General features: G+C 38.3%; 1 protein-coding gene across 1 annotated transcript in view; it reads left to right on the top strand.

Annotated features, from left to right (window-relative positions):
* LOC106645576 (limbic system-associated membrane protein-like) overlaps positions 1-19,948 on the top strand; it is a 139,485-nt gene that overhangs the window by 78,587 nt on the left and 40,950 nt on the right. The window contains exon 2 of the mRNA XM_014361464.2: positions 19,845-19,942. Within this exon, the coding sequence (XP_014216950.2) occupies positions 19,845-19,942 (98 nt within the window). The remainder of the gene's footprint in view (positions 1-19,844; positions 19,943-19,948) is intronic.

Below are 19,948 nucleotides of genomic sequence, written 5' to 3'. Positions count from 1 at the left end.
TTCAAGGATGCCATTGCTCACACGGTTAAGCGAGCCAGTCGCTAGGCCGCTGTAATATGTCTTGCTGTGTGCATCTGGCAGTGTAACTCGGACGAAGCGTTGGAGAATGCGGAGTACCCGAGGGAACGGTGTCCAGCGACGGTGAGCGGCAGAACAGGCGATGGTGGAATTTTCTTTCTTCGTCACTCCGAAGAGCCTGTGCACCGAGAATGAGAAAGAACTTGAAACGGCCTTTCTGCGATAGAAGTGAAAAGTCATCTTTTATTACGGATATGCAGAAATGTGGAATACTCTTATTTGGATCCCGGAGTTGGACACTATAAAAAAAATCTCCCAAGCTCGTTGATGTGCATTGTTCCGACTCTTTAGACTGGTATTTTATTTTCGATGTAAAATTTATAAAGATTTTTTAATACAAAATATATTTTATTATCTCTCAAGTTCTCTTCACAGGCTATAGTTTGAATCATACAACAGTCGCTAAATTGCCACTCTCTTATCGGAGTTTCTCAAACATGTACAAGCTCACATGAAAAAAAAAAAGATAGAAGCCAGCCAGACTAATCAACAACCGAAAGAAGAGAAGCAAATAAACGTACGGAGAAAACCGAACGTAAAATTTTCCCCTGAGTATAAAATTACATCACTACCGATCACATCGTTATAGTTGCTCGCCTTAAATGTTTGTCGACATAACGGGAAAAACATAATGTCTGCTCCTCCTGCTCCAGTTGGCACCTTCAAAAACGACACGCCACTTGTACGAAATGTACAATATGCACGGTGACGAGCCCCCAGTTTGTTTTGCTTTGACGCTGACAGTGTCGCTGTTGTGTTAATAGAATTGACGGAGATGCTTTTTGGGGCAACTCGTTTGATTGAATTTCAAGAGCGTGCCCGCTAATCGGATGTCAAATCGACTTTCGGTGGACGAGCGCGTGTGCATTTCCTTGTGAAAGGGGATGGGAGCTCTGTGATTGGTTTTCCGATAATAGAGACACAAACTTGTCGAATGCTGCTACGTATAAAGTTGATTAATCGAGGAACTGTGGACCATTATCGGCTGATGCGTTGTATCGTGTCATAGGTACGCAGGATTGTTGGGAAAATTTTACGCATCGCTGAAAAATAAAACTAAAGCTCATCCTGTAAAAAACATTCAGTGGATGTTTGTGCTCCCAGCGAAGATTTTATAAATTTCTTTTTATTTAATCAAGACTAAGTGATTTTTGTGTTGAAATTTTTCGAAGTATGGATAGACTGACAAACACTCGAAGGCTTTTTGTGTAATTATATTTTGTTGCAGATACATTACATGAAATGAAATGATCCATGATTGCGAATTCATCATTGAGTATCGTTGATGTTACGGTTCAATTTCGAAATTAATTTTTTAGCTACTTAATACAAAAATTCAAAAACAATGTGCCAACATGATTCTACGTTTAATAAAAACGAGTAACTTTAATAAAATTTTGTCCCATTAGTTATCCGGAAATGTGATACTCAAAAATCTCATTCATCTTTTCGCAAACGCAGGCATGGTAACGGTAAACATAATTTAGAAACTCAAACAGAGCACGACAGAAAAGCCGACGCATGAGCACGCATGCACATACGTGTACACACTTACCCAGGCACACAGACAAAGTACAAAAGACGGAGTGGAGCAGGGTGCGCACCTATCTGCAGTGCATACAAACGGACAAACATGTGCCAGCTAATGGGAAAAGGAAGATTCGGGGCATCGGACGCAGTGCAGTGGTAGCGGCATACTGGCTCCTCTTGCTAGAATAGAGATGACGCATGATCGCCGAATAGGGTTCGAAGTAATTGATATTGGTGCAGCAACAAACAGGTACATAGTAGCACTGACCAACCGTTCGACTGTTCCAAAAGCGAGAACGTACATACCAGCGCGCGTGGACACTTTACCCTGTACCTGCCTACCTCCTCCTATTCTTGCGGGTGCTGTTCTACGAGCATGATGCAGGCGATCGCGTGGGTGCATACATACAGGACATCGAATGCGTGCAGGGGGAGGACCGATATTCTATTTTCTCCGAATACCCGCTGTGTACAACTCAACCCACACCTACCTTCTCCTCCTTGCTCATCTTCTTCGCAAACAAGCAAGTATCTCGATTGCGCATACACACCTACTTGGTTCGTACATACCAACGAAGAGACATTGTGTACAAACGTACTCGTATGAGTGTGGAAAGCCAAGCTGAACGATTTAAGGATACCGAGAAGGAGCGCGGGAGCTTTTTGTGGATTAAGCTCGGATATTCCGAATCGGATGTTTTTCGTAGATCGTTTTCGCAGCTGCTGTGAATAGCCGGGGGAAACGGAAAAAAAGCTTTTGCAATCAACTTTTTAGTCCGAATACAGAGATAACAGGTATAGTTTTAATACCAGAGTAATGAAATTTCGTTAGTTTTTGGTAACTTGTTGGACTAAGAAGATTGATAGCTTTGTGCTTTTAGATCTCATCCATGGGGGCAGCTACTAATACGTTCCACGAGTCAAACTAACGAAATATACCAATGCACTAGCGCACTTTGGAGATACATTGTTTCCTCAAAGTTTCAGCTGCTCTAAAATTTTGATTAGCCAACTTGAAATGGATTTTCCTTTTCCACGCACGCGTACAGATACACGTGCACAATGTAAAGTAGGACATACTGAGTTCCGCACACCAGTCACATCAAATCGCGATATATGTCTAGAGCATTATAACGTCCAGCTACCCTTACCACTCCCTCTTGGTCTCCTTTGGTCATGCTAGAAGAAGATTTATATAATTTGGAAGACAGCGAAAGAGGCAGAGAGAGAAAGAGAGAGAGAGAGAAAGTGCATCTCTCAGAAATCGCAGTGGGTGCGAGCGAGCGCGAGAATCCGATTACGAAAGCGACGCGGCTCGATTCTTCATCCTGGATCTTTTGGTCGAATCCGCAGCTTCTCCTTTTATTTTTACCTACTCTGCTTTTCCAGCATTCTGGGGATCGATTCGTTATTTATTATCCGAAATGGATATTTATTGCATTGATCTTGACTTTTCTGGTAAAGCACTAGCTTCCCTGGCTCTATATCATTTTGACAGCACCGCAGAAAGCTGAGATTCGAGTAATAGGAGAGAAAAAAAGACTTTAGCGTATAAGTGGATGCTAATGGTGTTTGCTTTTAGATAGTTCTGAATGAAATTGCAAGGGGAACTCTGAACGAAACTTTGGTGCGTACATTCAATTTCCCTAGAATCTCAGGACCAGAGTAAATTCATTTTTTCTCTCGAAGGTTTAAAAAACATATGTATCCCAACATGGCTCCATAAAAAATAATACTTTCGCACCGCTGTCCGAATTCGAATTTATATGCATCCGGCATGAGAACACACTCGAGCATTGTTTACTCATGAAATTTATATATTTCGCTGGCGGTAGCGGGACGCAAGCATGATTATTTATCGATGCAAAGATAAAGCTAGACCCCTCCACCTCGACCTTGCTTTGAATTGCTTGCTAGTGTCACTTTGTTTTATTATCATTTAAATTGTAAGTGTTGGAGGATTTGACTCACTGTTGAATTTATGTATATAGCCAGATAGAAAGTTTAAGCCTGTCAGAGTGGGGGGTTAACGTTTCTCTCACTCAAGGATTTTGTCAGTAATAACATTCACAAAGTCTCATTTGCATGTCACTCCCATATACATCCCTCCAATGCATCCTCCAGTTATGGTAACTGGACGAATTTCCTTCTCCACTAGATTTTGAACGATGAGGAAGAGTAGGGGTGGGGAGATGGTTAATCAATTGTGTCCAAGCCCCCTAGTATATTGAGAAAATGGTAGTCATTATGCCGTGGTACGATTTCCATCTATTTTAAGGTACGAAGAGACTCTCATAGGTTGGTTGATGTTTTACAACAACTGTGTGAAAACTGAGTTGTGGAAACGCTGACCGTATAGTTGTGTGACATTCCTTGCCTTCGTCGGACTTTCTTTAGTGTTAAGTGCCGCTTTTGTCAAAGTTAGTTATTTCCAATGAAAAAAAACTCCGCATATACATACATGTACAAGGTTAACGCAGAAACTTGAAAATCTGATAGTACTTGATGCAATATCTATGAAAAACTTAAATTACTTTATTTTCATGAGTTAAAGTTTTTCATATCGAAAATAGAGTGAAGGTAAAAATTATAAGGAATGAGGGAAGTTGAAGAATGGTCAATCTTGCTCGATTTGACTCTTTATTTCTTTGAAGAATATAGACCGAGAAAAAACTTTGGTAATCGATACTCAGAATTATCTCGTTCGTTCTTCAGATAAAAGTCGTTTTTCGATTTTTATACATTTTCTTCCTAGTAAGCAAAAAAATTTACTTCACTCATCATGAATTACAATAAAAAAATCTTAAAAATTTTTTCTATGCCAAAACATTATAAATGTATCCTTGGTAACTGTCGCACTCTTCAAATCGTGTGAATACAGAAGGTAAAAAAAGATTTTAACTACCTCCTAGTTTTACAGATTGTTACGTCCTACCCGGGGGTAAGGCAAATTCCTCTATCGGAAAAGTCGAGCTATTATGCAACAGAGTACTGTTCAGAGGGAGAAACATAAAGCAAAAGGAGCAAGAGAATAGAAAAGCAGTACGACACGCGTGTGGTAATTGCTTCCTTATTATCATATTCATGAAAAGAGAAGTGAACAAGTTAGAGTAGGCGAGCAAAAGGTCTCTTGCTGAGAAAAGAACGCCTCTAAAGGACGTTGACATTTTGTTTTGCCCCCTCCCTCATTCACCCTACCTCAGTAGATTGCACTTGAAATCGTATGAATATTCAGCGCGTCCTAAACTTGGATCGTCTTGAAGCAAATATTAAATTTACTTCTGCCCGACACGAGAAGGAGTTGGAGAGTGGAGTGCCGACAGCTTGGTTTAAATCGGGCATCAGTGTAGCGAAATGGTCTTGCCTAATTTTATCAGGAGCGCCGAGCTTATTTTCATCTGAATTCAACAAGAGATTATCTCGAAGTTATTTTTTTTTCATTTTTATGCACTGTCTCGTATTTTCTAGTAGTATAATCCATAAATAGTCAGACATTCATTGTTTTAGATTATAGATGAAAAAGTTTCAATTCTTTACTTGGATTACAAAAGTTGTTAAACTAATCAAGAAGTGTTTATCAAGCCAATAACTATTCCAACTAAAAATATAACATATTACAGATGAAAACCTTTGTTCACCATTCCCATCAGAGTAGTTAGTTCTGTCAACTAAATTATGTCATACAACTAAGGAAAAGTAAATATTAAACAACAGTTTTTTTTTTTTGATAGTATAGTCCCAGATGCTATTAAGTAAAAAAACTAAATTTGTCCAAGAAAAATAAAAAAGTAACATAATAAATTGTATGGATACTTTGCTTTTTTGACCTATTGACCTGCAGTTTCATTTTCTTTTTCTTCTTCTTTATCGAGATATCTGTTCTAAAAGTGTAAGCGAAGATAGTCATCATCCGATTAGATTAATAATTTTTATGTTGTAGTTGTAGACGACTCATTTTATAATTCTCAGTAGTATAGACTAGAATAGTCAGACTTACAAAACTAACTAAACTGTGTTAAATACTAATATTGTTAAGTAGAATAGCTTAAGAATAGTCAGACATACACTAAAGTAAGTTTTTATAATTGACTGTAAAATTATTTATCGGTAAATGATTCTCAATTCCTGTAGAACTTAAAAAGTTAGTGTAACCTACGAATAACAGGACTGCTCATAGCGTGAGTCAGAAACAATAAAATGTTTGTAATGTTGTCATTACAATAGTGGCTTGGTATTGCAACACTATTCAATACTATCACGTATCACAGCCTAAGAATAGTCAGAAACATAATAAATATGACTGCAAGCTCAACAGTGCTATAGTTAAAAAATTGTAATAATTGTTGCCAATGTCTCATAGGTATTTTTCTTTTTATGTATAACCGTGTAATACTGTTACGATTTAGGGAACAAAGTGATATTTGCAACAATCTTGAATACAAACAATACGAATTAAAAAAAAATGTTTTATGTAAAACTTTCTTATAAATAACTCGTAAACAAGAAAATCGACAACGAAAAACAGAATCGTATGTACTAGAGACATATTTATTGTACTGCAAAGCTAAACAATGCAAGCTCTTAGTTTCACTAGTAAGACATCCACTTAGCTTCATAGCTCATTCAAGTTGTCTGTTAATCTATTCAAAGAGGAAAACTTTGACGGTGCTATAAGCACGTACTCACTGTAGCCACCTGTATTAGGTGCGACTGTGCACACACGTGCCTTAAGTTAACCAGTTATTATACCTTTTGTGATTGGAAGTTTCGCGTGGCAGAATAAACACGCACCGCTACTGATATGTCAGCGTTGTTTAATTAGACTACAAACTTTGTCATCGCGCTGCTGTCTGTTTACATACAACCACAACACGAGCAAACACATGTGCACTTTGATCGCGATAACAGTCGTAGCATCAGCGACAGAGTCGGTAATCGTAATCCAGCAAATCCCCGTTAGCACCAGACAGAAGTACTTCTAGCTGGCATGCAGGAGAGCTAACGATGATCCTGGGATTGCGTTTTTAGCTTCGTTAAGATTCGGATTGATTGATGGCTGTTGTCAGAAGGATTGGTAATAAAGGGGAGGAGAGATTATACATTTGTCGAGCTGAATGGAACAATTCCTCTTTGTGATTTACGCTTACGAGCCTCTGGATTCTTAATTGCTTCAATAAAGTTGCAATAAAGTCGAGCGTAATTCATACGAAATATGCTTTAAAATAAACTTGTAAGCCCCTTGCAGTATTATTTAGTTAAAAATCCCAGCAATTTGTACTTCACAACGCAGAATAAATTATATCGTATCGCTTTCGAGTATTAATAAAGTGATTCTTCAGAACAATTCGATTTTCGAATAAGGAATACAATTGTTGGAATTCTTCAATTGAATTTTTTGTACTTTTTTCGAAAGGTTCCTTCTGTACCAATGTAAGCTCGAATTTTCTTGGTCTAAAATGTAAAATGAATCCTATTTAATGAAAATTTCAGATACATTTATGGATGTTTGAACTCAAAATGATCGAAATATATTTTGTATCAAGCTACGAACTTTATTATTTGATTGAATTGGAAAAGTAAGAGAAAAAAAAAACTCAATTAATCATGAGAAATGCAACTCGATGAGCACGTACATTGTAAATAAATTGAAACTGGTATTCCTGGCCCTTCCTTGTGTACACACACCAACTCTGGTATGTTAACGTATACTCACCTCGAAGGCATTAGCGCACATGTAAATGAGTCGTAGCATCAACAGCCCAAGCGAGAGAGATGCAGATACGAAGGAAACATGAAAGCCGAACAGAGGCAACGGAGGAGAGCCGAAGAGTCGCAATAATCCGCTAATTCGATAATTGATTTATCGCGTATAACCAGGATGGGTGTAAAACTAACAGAACCGCGTAATGCTGGTGGACCAGTCGGGCGAGCTCGATAATGAATGCAAAGCGCGTTCGCCTCTACCCCCATCCTCGTAGAGCGTGCTGGCTATTTCCCGAGCTAATGTTGAAAAGTCAGTATGTTAGCGGTATCCGCGGACATTGCGCGTAAGAGGAAGGGGAATGTAAGGTCGATCGTTGAGAGTCAGATTAATTAGCCATGCAAACGCGGTTGGAGAAATAGTATTTAGCGACACATGTGTACACACCCGCAAAAAGTCGGATTATGCTCTGCGTGCTGCGTAGTGGTATCTTGTTTACCGGGGATCAGCAATAATTTATTCCATCAGCAGAAGTAATAAGTCGTATTTTCGTTACTATTACATGCTCATTTGTCATTTATGATCAGGTAGGATTTAATAAAGGTCAAGCGATACATAGACCACATCGAGTATTTGAAATAGCCTAGAGTTGAACAGAAATTTAATTTCACCTAGAATACCAACTTTTGCCTTGGTCTGAGGCAGTTATGAAACTTTTTTTCCTACCCTGGAGCGTTTTTTGTTAAATTTCGACGTTTACTGCGCTCTCGATGGAAAAAATATTTTTTTTAATGAGCCGAACGGCCGAACGTACTGGCAGGAGTGTACACAGTGCTGAAAGCAAACCTTACCGCAATTTAAAATTTATAGAAATTAAGTATTTTCATCCCAAGTGGCCCGTCTAAACTAAACTATTTATCCCCTTTAACCCTTCAAATCTTATTTTTAGAGCCCAATAAAGCATACGATTTTTTAAAATACAAAAGATAATTCCACTTTCCCGCTATAACACCCTTTATTTCACGTGGAAAGAGCAAATGTATTTATACAAATACCTAGCGCAATGGAGACAAAAAAGATCATTTAGGTTATGAAGGGTGCAATATATTCTATTTACTATACTTTATTGACACAATTGTCCTTAATATGAATTTTATGAAGGTTAATTACCAGTTTCTCAAAGTAAATACTGAATTTGTACCTTTCCATGTAAGTACATACTTGGTTAGTTAATAAGTAGAGTAATTTTGAAGCATGTTTTTAATGTTCAATAAATTTATTTTTTTTATAATTATTATATAGTTTGAATAGTAAAAAAAAATTGCTTATACATCACGTATTTGTTATCTGCATTCTAAAAGTAGCATAAATGAACAAACTATCCTTTATCACAAAAATAAGCTCAATCAGAAAATGAGAAAAAATCTATTAGACAATAGAATTTTTCGTTTCTTTGAGATTTTACAAATAGTACACTACGAAAGTGTTACAGTACATGGTAAAAAATATTTTTAAGACTTATGCACTGCCTGTATGAAAAGAGGATAGGAGCTCGTTAAAAGATTTGTTTTCTCCATTTCAAATTGAACCCCACAAGTTGTGTCTCAGTAGCATATTCTGCCACCTTACGCGAAAACCTCGTACCCACAAACTCTCGTTACACTTAACAAAACAAAACAAAAAAAAAACTCATTTGTGCTTTGTAAATTACAAGTTGCGACGTACGCCTCCTAACTTTTCTCCAAACTCATTACCAGACCGTCGAATATGATTTGGATTGCAGTGCAGTGCAATAAATTCGTTTTTTCTCCAAGCACCGTGCTCCGGAAGCCCAGCTAAATGAAACACATGAACGGGCGCCAAAACGTCTCTCCCATGGCCTCAACCCGCTCCTTCGATCGGCTGGAAACTCGCCGGACGGATTAACAGACGCTCGTTAAACGCACGAACGAGAAAAATCGAGTTCAAAAAAAAAAAAAGGAAAAGAAAAAAATTAAGAGCACAGCCGTCTTTTCCCGCGTCCTTTTTTCTGTAAAAGGGCCCACAAGGGCAGACCATGTGGTCGTTGTCATTAATCTAGTCTAGTTTAGCCTCCAGCGAGCACGCGAGAAAGGAAAGCCTAGATTGCAGCGACCTGATGATTAATTACCACGAATAAATGCAGCTAACCCACGAAGTAAATCCAAATAAAGATAAATCATGCCAACTGTTAATATCGCACTTCTCGCTTCTCTGCCACTACTGCTGTGCTACGCCTCTGGCCGGCATTAGTTTTTACGGGAAGATAAAAAAAAAGCGAGTTGCTATACTATCACGTGGGCACGCTCCTCTTTCACCGACAAGCTTTACTTTTGCGCCTTCGTTGTTCTGTACAAGTTATCTCGTTTGCTCTCATTTATTGGATGTACTATTGACTTTTCGAGCTTCCGGGTCGGAGGGCGATAACTGGTAATGTTGATACACCTACCTGTTGGGTCGCACGAAGCTACCTTTCGATTATAAATATTTACGCTTCTGCAACTTTTGGCACTCGTGAACGCTGGGTCAATATAGATAACCTGTTAGTTAGTTTTTCATTTTGTACGTAACTAGCGATAGAGAGTCCAAAGTGACGCAAAGTAAATACATACTTCTCGGGGTGGTGCAGTTTTTGTGTAGTCATTAATTGCGGGTACACATGCTCTTTGGGCCATGCATGATGTTTGTTGTAAAGACTGGAAAAAAGGAATCTCGGGTACGCCACGAGAGCAAACCAATTATAATTTTCATCAAACTTTTCTAACCGAGTTAGTACGAACCGGTGGAGTAGCAGTATGCAACTTTCATCTTATACCGCAAAGTTATACTTTTACGTATAGATGTAAATAGGCATAGGTAAGGGCAGGTATTTTCTGCTCCTGTGTAGGATATCAGCAAAAGTTTAAGGAAATTAATTCATTGGTAGTTGAAAGGAGCTGAGCAGAAAAAAGTACTGCAAGAGGTAAAAAAAGTATTGTTTCTTCAGAAAAAGAGATCAAGTGTTGAAAAGGATACGATCAAGAAAAGTAGGTAAGACAAAGCTCCATGGACCTAGATGTGCATTGATCATTTTCACCGTGCGCTGAGATCTCTAGCATAATTTCAAAAGAAGGGCAAGGCAACCATACCGCACCATTCGTGGATTCTCTTGCGGTAGTGATGGTACCCACCACTTAGGTAATTACCCTGTTCGCGCTCATTTTTCTCGCACACCTTGCGCAGCTGAGGCTCTTATGGAAGAAAGGGAGGAAGAAATCTCCTTCCCTCGAGTGTTTCGAGTATGACGTTGGCCCATTGATTTTCTTTTCGGTGTTTAGTCTTCTTTTTTGAGCGTCGACTCTGACGGAGTAGTTGGATGGAAAGCAAGGGGAAAAAATAGCTGAGAACGTAAAAAGAGGCATGATAGTGAGAGCCAAGCACTTTGAAAAATGAATAAATGAATCGCTTTCTTCCTGGAGAAGGTAGCGTCTTTGAGAAGAGAAAGTAAATAGAAAGAGAGAAAGAGAGGCAACAAAGTGCCTTACTGACTCTACGACTGCAGTACTGTTGCTTGGCAGCAAGTAACAGTTGCACTTGTTTAGTTATGCACAAAGTAGGAGGTAGGTGGTACAGAGAAAGACGAAATAAGAAAGCTGTTTAAGTGTCGGGGCGCCACTCTGGTAATTACACACCTGCGGCGTTTTTCCCAAACTCTTGTTGGAGCGACTCGTGATAGAAACCGTAGAAACAGCATAAAACGAGAGTTGCAGAAGCTCTCTCAAACAAGTTTCTGAATCCTTTCCATGTTTCAGAGTAGTGGGCATGTCCTTGCGGTGGCTTGCTCTGGCTCGTATCCCGTTTCAAAAGTTTAATAAATACGCCATCACTGCTATCTCTTTTCTGTATATCTAGAATTTTCAATGCATAAGAGGGTGCAAAAATGAAGAAAATAACGGGAGAGAGAAAAGGGCTCAATTTCTTACAAGTCTGTATGTAATAATTAAAGAGGTGGCGTTAACGATTAAGTTATGATTTTTATTTGACCTCAAAAGAGCTAAACCAATGAGAGGATTCATCAATAGGTGTTCTGATATAATTATAAGAAGAAGTAATCGATCACGAGCCAATAACGAGATTGACAAAGTTTCGAAAATTGTTTTTTCAACATAAACAAGAAAACTTAATAATTTGAAAGTTCTGCTATTCAAAGCTAGTTTTTACGGGGTAAAATCGTTTTCAACTTGTGCTCGATAATGATGCATGAAAAAGTCATAACGTGATATACAGTCACGAGACTTTATTTTTATGTATACAAAGTGTTGAGTACATACTATGCTTTGTGAAAAACGGTAAAAAAAACTTTGCTCGCCAAAGGAAAAAAAGGAATAAAGAGTTAAAAGCTCTTATCAGCACTCTATGTATTTAAAATATTTTCGTTCCCGTATCGTAAACGAACAATCGATACTTTCTTTTTTTTGCACTCTGCACCAGCTGAGTGAAAAGAAAAACAAAGTATCCCGTAAGAACGATTCGATGACGGATTGAAAAGTTGCTCGGGAAATATCGATACTCGAGAAATAAACATTGAACCCCCGTTAAGAGGGTTAAATTTGTCGTCGTAGCGCAGCCGAAAAGAGAATATCTGGCAGTGAAGGTCTTCCACTATGTGCGCTGTAGAAAAAAAAAGATACTTTATTACGAGTGACGAGGTTGCACTCGGAAAAGTCTCCAGCGGATTTCTGGTATTGGCGTTTATATTTTCGTCGGTGGAGGGGTATAAAAAAGAGTGAGCATCATACGGCTTTTATTTTTCTAAGTACCTACAATTAGGTTTTCCACGATTCACGTGTGGTGATTAGGTGCAATTACAAATTTGTTAATCGACCTGTATTTACAATGCTCATCCCGTTCACTTTGCTCATATTCCATCCCTTTTCTACTGCTTTTTTTTGCCTTAATGCACAAGGATATTGAAGCGAGAGTGGTTGGCGAAAAAACAAAAATGTAAAGCCGATGAAGAAAATTATAGCGTACAGAAGAGCTGCAGGTTTTTTGAAAAATTATTTTTTTGTTCCTTTTTTTACATGTCTGAGGTATTTATTACTGTACGTGAGATAATATCGCTAGCTATATATAGTCTAAGAAATTTTCTTTTTTGTTTCGTTACAAACTTATCTTAAAAATATTTTGCTAGAAAACTACTGTAAAATTTTTATAAATACTTTCAAATGAAAGCTTTAAAATTAAGTCTGAGGCATTCGTAGCGGAAAAACTTGAATCTTATGTAAATAACAATATTTTTTATAGAAGACAGCTTACTAACTAATTGCACAGATAAAACTTAGTATTGCTAAAAAATTATTCATCATTGTCATTCATCAGTTGTTATTCGTGCGATTTTTTTTCTGCTGTGATTTATTTGTATAGATTAACCAACTCAAGAATAAAGAGTGTAACGCACTTGAAGTATATTAAGTTGTGCAACATTCTGATACGGACTAAAAAAATAGCGAAACATCAGAATAAAATGGTAATAATAAAAATTTAATGTTATCTCAATCAACATAACAAATAGTTACAATTTTATAGAGCAAGACGAGATGAAGGAAAAAATATTGTATAAATAAAAATCACCGGTTAATGGAGCCTAGTTTCCATTTTTATTTTAAAGTTGAAATATCTTTCGTTCAATTTCGGTTGTACGAATTCGAAACTCCAACTTCTTGGAAAACATTCCAGCGTCTGAAACTAGTTTGAATATATGTACTTCCAAGAATTCCAGAACAAAGGGGTTCTAATATAGTGAAATCTACAAGTTCATCGATAGCGCGTAGTTCGTAAAATATTACTATTAGAGCATCTTGTGTGAGGTGTTTTAAAGATAATACTGACCAGATAGCTGTGCACATTTATTAGTTGAAACAACTATTCAGTAAGAGTTTTTTAAAGATCCGATTTGACAGTTATTCAAACCTCAGATTAGATAATCAGCTTCAACAACTACAGGGCATTAAGAAAATATAACAATAGTGCACCGTGCACGTAGGGTATGAAATCTCACACACTACATACTCGTATTAAAATAGTACAGAAACAAGGATGAAAGAAAAAAATTCGAATACGATTTTCATGTTTCAGTTTTAAAATAAAAGTGTCTGCTCATTGGGTTTTTTTCCGTGCAAAAAAAAAAAAAAAAAAAAAAAAAAAACGGTGTACGCTACATTTAAAGTGCATGGAGTGAAATTCAACCCCCAAAACGAGTGATTTATTAACGTACTAAATTCAAAGTACGATCTACTTTTCACAAGGATTACTGTATATTGTACCTTGTTAAAACACAAAGTTTCATTTATCTTGCTTGAAATAAAATATTTAAATTATTTGCATCTTTAACTAATTTATAACAGGATTACAAACAGAATAATAATTATCTATTTGTAAATGTCTTACTATCCATTAATACAGTTATTTGAAAAAAAGCACAAACCTGGATAATATTCTTGTGTTGTAATAAATATATATTAAAACGTATTTTGTCATTAAAATAATTAATTAAGCTAGAAAATTGTATGCCAATGTAGAAAATCATTTTATTCTTTAATACTATATTCTCCGAAAAATAGAGTCCTTCGCGTTCATCGCCGTGGTATGATAATTATTGTCCTTCATTCCTCTCAGTAAACATCATTACGATAAATGATTAAAAACGTGCAGCAAAAAATTCAATATAAGGAAAAGTAAAATTTAGCTACGGAATGATAAGGTATATCGGCACATAGAATTGAAACAGTCTGCAAATAATGTTTGCACATTGTCTCCTTGACGAGATAAAAAATATTATCAGAGTGTATTTCTTTTCTATATCGTCAAAGAGATGAATAACAAATAAATAGTTTTAAAAAATACACCAAAATATAAAATAATGCTAAAAAATTTTTTGAAGAAAATTAATTTAATGGTTTACTTTTTCGTTTGTAGCTTTTTTACATAGTTAACATAAATAAAGAAAAAAATTTAAAAAGTTTTGAAATTATTATAAACAACATTTAATATCTTGAAGCGTAAGTCTTATCAAAAAAATAAAAATAATCATTCAAAACTCCTAAAGAATATCATCAAGATGAACAAGCAGCCACAAAGGTATCATTTCACAAGGTATCGTTTCTTCCATCTCGTTAATAATTACAAATGAGAGTTGAGCCAGGAGGTTGCTGCAGCCTCACGATAACACAAATAATAAATCAGAAGGAAATTAGACACTCGGTAAAGTCTCAGCAGCAGGGGGAACGAAAATGTTGCAACACAACATGGTTACCCGTATCTTTAGCTATAGTCAAGCTCCCCCTCTCCTCTCTTTTTCTCTTTGCGTAGTTCCGAGTTCCTATGTAAACCAACATAGATAGTCTCACTCCTCGTTTCCTTTACCTCTCACTACCACCAGCGGACCCTTAGAGCAAACAAAGGAGTAGTTTGTCTTAGCTCCCGCGTTTGCTTTTGCCATTAGGCAATCAAATTATCGCGCTCCTCGAGATTGCTGGACCTCCAGCTCTTGTACGCAATCTTACCCCCTTCCCTACACCCCTCACTTTTGTGTTTACAGGTTCAATTTACCTATAAGCTAAAGAAAGCTTTAGTAGTGGTAGTAGCAGCAGCACAAAGGTATATAAATACTAAGACGTGACGCGTGATGAAAAGATTTCCCTAGGTGACGAGCTGCAAGTGCCAGAGGGGGTTGTAGCCTTTAGCCCCCTGCTGCATTTTATACGTGCCTTCTTTTCTTGGCGCATAGTTAAAAGGAAGTGAAGAGAGGATGAGGAGGAGGATGAGGCGTAAGGTGTTTGAACGGGAAAATGCGCTGGACTTTGCTGTTGAGCTAACCGGTGGACTCTTGAGCGCGGTAAGTGAGGGATTTTTAATCCCTAATGGGGGCGAAAATGAGCTTCGGCAGAGTTAATATTTTTATAGTAGCTGCAACATCGCTATTTCTTTGAAATATAGGTTTTCAATCTGTGCCATGATGTAATTTTAATCTTTTTAAACTTTTTTATCGCTTTTTTTACGATACAGAAATTATCGCAACATAAAAACAAAGTGGCAGCCGTTATCTTTATTTCACTGCAATGCCGTCTACTAAAAAGCTCGACGATAAAACTTTATTTTAAAAAACTCGCAGCTCTTTGAAAACGATGTTATCTCAAATTTTACTGCTATGGCCGTTGGCTCATCATTTTTGCCGTTATTATTACGTGAATTGTGGGCTTGTTGAGCATTTTTGCAATTTAAATTTATGATTAGTAATTTGCCTGATACTCAGGTAGTTTCATGAGAAATACGATCCAAATCATTTTGATTCGGTATCGACAAATAGAAAAACTGTACATCAACGAATACCAAAAAATTACACTACAACATGAGTACAATTTATGCAATTCACCAACGCATACGTGTGAACAATAGGCAAAAAAAAGTTTCATCAAAAGACACTCTGAAAATAGCACAAGAATGAGAACACTGTAATCTGCACGTAACTATGTGCGCGCAGGTTGTAGGTATGCCAACGAAGAACGAGATCTGACAAAAGAAAATTGAACGAGCGTGGGAGAAGCGAGATCCACGAGCTTCGTCATTGGCCTCTGTGCGCTTCTCATTTGCCTGACGGCAGTCGCTCCCTTTTACTACTGTTCTGGTGCTGTGTTAAAGCACAAAGAAAGCAAAATGACGAACTGTACTTGTTGCGGGGAAGGTACGCACTTTTGTATTGCTAGGGATCCATGGGAACTGAAGGCTGACTTCATAAGAATGCTGATGTGGGTATTGCTTTAATAAAATCGTATACGATACGATACGTATACGTGACTGTCAATCGACACCTATAGAATTATTATAGGTTGAAAATGTCTGGCTCTGACGACGAACAGATAGTGGGGATTTATTTGTCGTCAACGACGGGAAAAATATTAATAGCGTGAAGAGCTGGATTGATTATATAATACGCATTGTCACAAAGTTTAATGTTGCAAAATTTGCACACTAATTGCAGGAAAAAATAGCAGTAATCCAATTAAAATATAAACAAGAACTGTGAAAAAAAAGGAGTGAAGTTTGTTTTGAAAACTCCGTTTCTCACAGTGAGTACATACATCCTGCCATAAAAGCCTTGTAATCACCAGAGAAATACCTCTCGTTTCCGAAGGATACTTACACTTGGAAAATAAATAAAGCAACCAGTAGCGTACATAACTCAGATGAAAATCGTGGGCGTACAAAGGTCCTCGGCTATAAAAAATGCCCAGCGAGACCTAGAGAAGCCAATCGAGGCGATCCCCGAAAAGCACCTTTCATCGACGGCCTTTGCTCTCCTCTGTAGTATAGGTCCACCTTTTCAGCAGCAGCTAGCTAAGGTTATGTGCCACAAGGGAAACGGTAGAGCAGAACGAAAGCGAAAGCTCGCTGCAAGCGCGGCCCGTTAATCGGCCTTAAATCCAGCGTAATTTCATCGCCTCCCGGCCCTCGCGCCGCTTAGCTCGTATTATATAGTAATTGGAGAAGCTCCAGATGGTCCCGTCGTTTCAAATCCCAAGATATATATAAGATATCTTTCTGAACCACCTCTCCTTCCCCTTATCCTACTTATTCGTTGGCCCAGCTTCTCCCTCTCCCTCTCTTTTGCTCTTTTCAAAATCCGCTTCTGGCTGGATTATGAGGAAAGTTTTAAGACGCCAAGCTGCTGCTGCTGCTACTGCTGCATCTTATACCGGGAAAATCTTAGTTTCTCGAAATTTTGTTATTCTGAAAAACTGTGTTTGAATGAGCAGACTAGGAAACTCGAAAAAAACGGGAGTTTTATGGTGCAGCGCATCCCTATCCACATGGGCAGCTTTTGGGTCTTAAAAAAACTAACCGCATGTGTAACCTTAAATTAGTCAATACTTATACGTATAAAATGTTGTACAGCGTTTTCAAAATTTTTATGGCACATCCATCGCGCGCCATGCCGTAGAGCCCCAAGAGACGTCTACATCCTGTTGCTACTACTCTACTACTACCGTCAACACAGAGTGAGCAGGAGTGTATGGTGTTTGAAAAGTTCAATGTCTTATGCAGTTTTTGCAAATTTAAATAGATTGCAGGCCAAATTCAACTTTCCTTGAGCTGTCTACTCGAGCTTATCCTGAATTTTAAACTTCTGATTGTACTGTAAAATAATCAGGCGATATTTTTGACATGAAACCACTAAACTAATTTATCTCTATGTTTGAGAGACAAAATTATTTAAAAAATTTTTGTTATCAACTCATTTGGAGAAAATCACAGTTTTTTTTTTTTTAATTAACGCTTTCTGTGAATGAATTTTTCTTTGCATAACATTCAGGATCGATAAATTTTATTTCTCCCAAAACCGGTGACCTCTCTTTTTACGCTGCACAACCCAAGTTCTGATCAAGCGAAACGTTTTGAAGGAATTTTACCACAAAAGCAGTATCAGATTCTATAAAAGTAGTGTCGGTACAGCAATGATAGTAGTATACAGGCTTGATGAAAGGGGAAACGAGCCAAAATCACACCACGACAAGAGAGAAGAGCACAAAGGATGGGAAAAACGGCTCACGCTGGTGCATACGGACACGACGCTCGAGCTAGTTTTTGTGCGCCCAGCCGCGTGACGGAGGGAACAATTGCACACGAACTGTGTCCAGTCGAGCAAGTTTGCGCGTGCTATTTTCGGAAACGGCGCTTTGACCAAATTGTCGGAGTTAACTGGTGCTTGTGCTGCTTCTGCGCTGATGGTCCATGCGACGAGAGGAAGTGTTCCGATTTTCGGGAGTGTTGTTGGGGGAAATCACGTTCTCGGCGCTCTGTCCAATGTTAGAACTACATAATTGATCCAAGTGTATTTCGTTTGGATCACTACATGCATTAACATTCGTCAGAAGTTTGACAATTTAGTTATTAAACAACATTTTGAAGTACGGAAAAACAAAAAACTACCAAACTTTAGGGATATTATTTTCTAAAATCGCTTGTAGTAAAAAAATGTATTAAACTAAGCGCATGTGCAAAAACGTACTTACACGTCTATCCCAAAGCGAGTTGTGCATTTTATCACGTAACCCCTGACTAGTAGACACAAGAAAATCCCTGCGGGGTATGGAGAGCCAATCGATAGCAGCATCGACTGTACCGCATCGTCGACCTACTCCGTCGCGTGCTCGTCTCATATACTCGTGCAACCAGACTACCAACAGGGAAAACAACCCACGCCCATATCGCAATCTCACGAGAGAAGCTCGCGCAAATATGACTCGTTATCCACTTGGCAGTCAACGTTTGCCTGGTCGATTGCCCCAGTGGTTGCTGTAGACTCTGATATAAATTAAGTTTTTTTTTTATCCCCGTTTGTCCTACCGCAGTTACACTCTTTTCCAACCATCATGTCTCTGTTCACCAACCTTTGTTCGATCCACCATTTGGTTGATTTTGGTTCCTTGGTTCACCGATTAGCGTTTTTAAATTTAACATAATTATTTTTGGTGGTTATTCATGGTCCAGAAACTATAATACAGAATGATTTATATGTATGTTCACGGTGTACCTATTTCGAAGCTACAGAACGTCGTTGAGAACAAACAGCAACCTTACGTAGTAAAAAAAAAAAAGAGTAAAATAATGTTCTAGAGATTTATGAATGGAGGTCAAGTTCATAGCACCTTTTTTCCCCTCAGGAGCATGAAGTTTTCCCTTTCGTGTTTTATTTAAGAAGAAATATGTAGAAGCAGGGGCACACGTGAGAGTAACCCCAAGTACGTGGGATTATACCCTCTGTAAAAAACCAAGCGTGTCGTATGCGTGAATGGGCTCCCCGAAGCGTGAACGTCGTCGGAAGTGCAGGCATTGTATACATCACAGGGGGAAAGATCGTAGTAGAGTCTCACCGCAGCGATCGAAACCTTCCGGTCGCGGTAATCGAGGCAAAGTCAATAATCCACGATCCGCTCGAGGCCTCCCCCTCTCCATTCTCTAAGAATCCACCTCGCGAGCTTTGCCAATGTGTAATTGGGTTTGGTGCTTATTTCGCGGGCTATGCAAAACTTACCAGCTATGCTACCTCGATCGAGAACTCGTGGATTATACTAGAGTTCTTACTTCCAAGCAGAACTGTTTTTGATCACACCGAAACGATTGACTATATATATCAAGCTTCTGTTTGCCACGGAGGAGCTCGAGCCAGTGCTCATGAAACTATTTGAGGAGCTTTTCGTGATGCTCTATTTCTCACTTGGTTACTATTGCCGCTGCCTTTCCTGGAAAGTTTGCTCGGTCTCGGATGATTTAACTTGGCTGCGTGACTCTTTTGGATTTGATGGCGTGAAATCGAGAGACGCGATTTGGGTCTGATGCTATCTCGTCGCCACTGATGCGAATACACGTACAAAATAATTTCTTAGGAATACAATATATGCGTGCACGTACCATGATGTATAGAGGCAAACAGTGTAAACTTATAAAACATAATATGTTGTCCTTGTGTGTGTTTCAGAGGGTCCAGTCTTCACCGAGCCAATACAAAACGTGACCGTACCAGTGGGCCGAGAGGCCATATTCTCCTGCGTCATCAATGACCTGTCCAACTACAAGGTAAGT

Source organism: Copidosoma floridanum, unplaced genomic scaffold (genome assembly GCF_036245765.1).
Source record: "Copidosoma floridanum isolate Cflo_tuat_1 unplaced genomic scaffold, Cflo_Japanese_pri ptg000030l, whole genome shotgun sequence".
NCBI lineage: Eukaryota > Metazoa > Arthropoda > Insecta > Hymenoptera > Encyrtidae > Copidosoma > Copidosoma floridanum.
The sequence above is the reverse complement of the archived record's forward strand: the minus strand, read 5'-3'. Positions and strand labels throughout refer to the sequence as shown.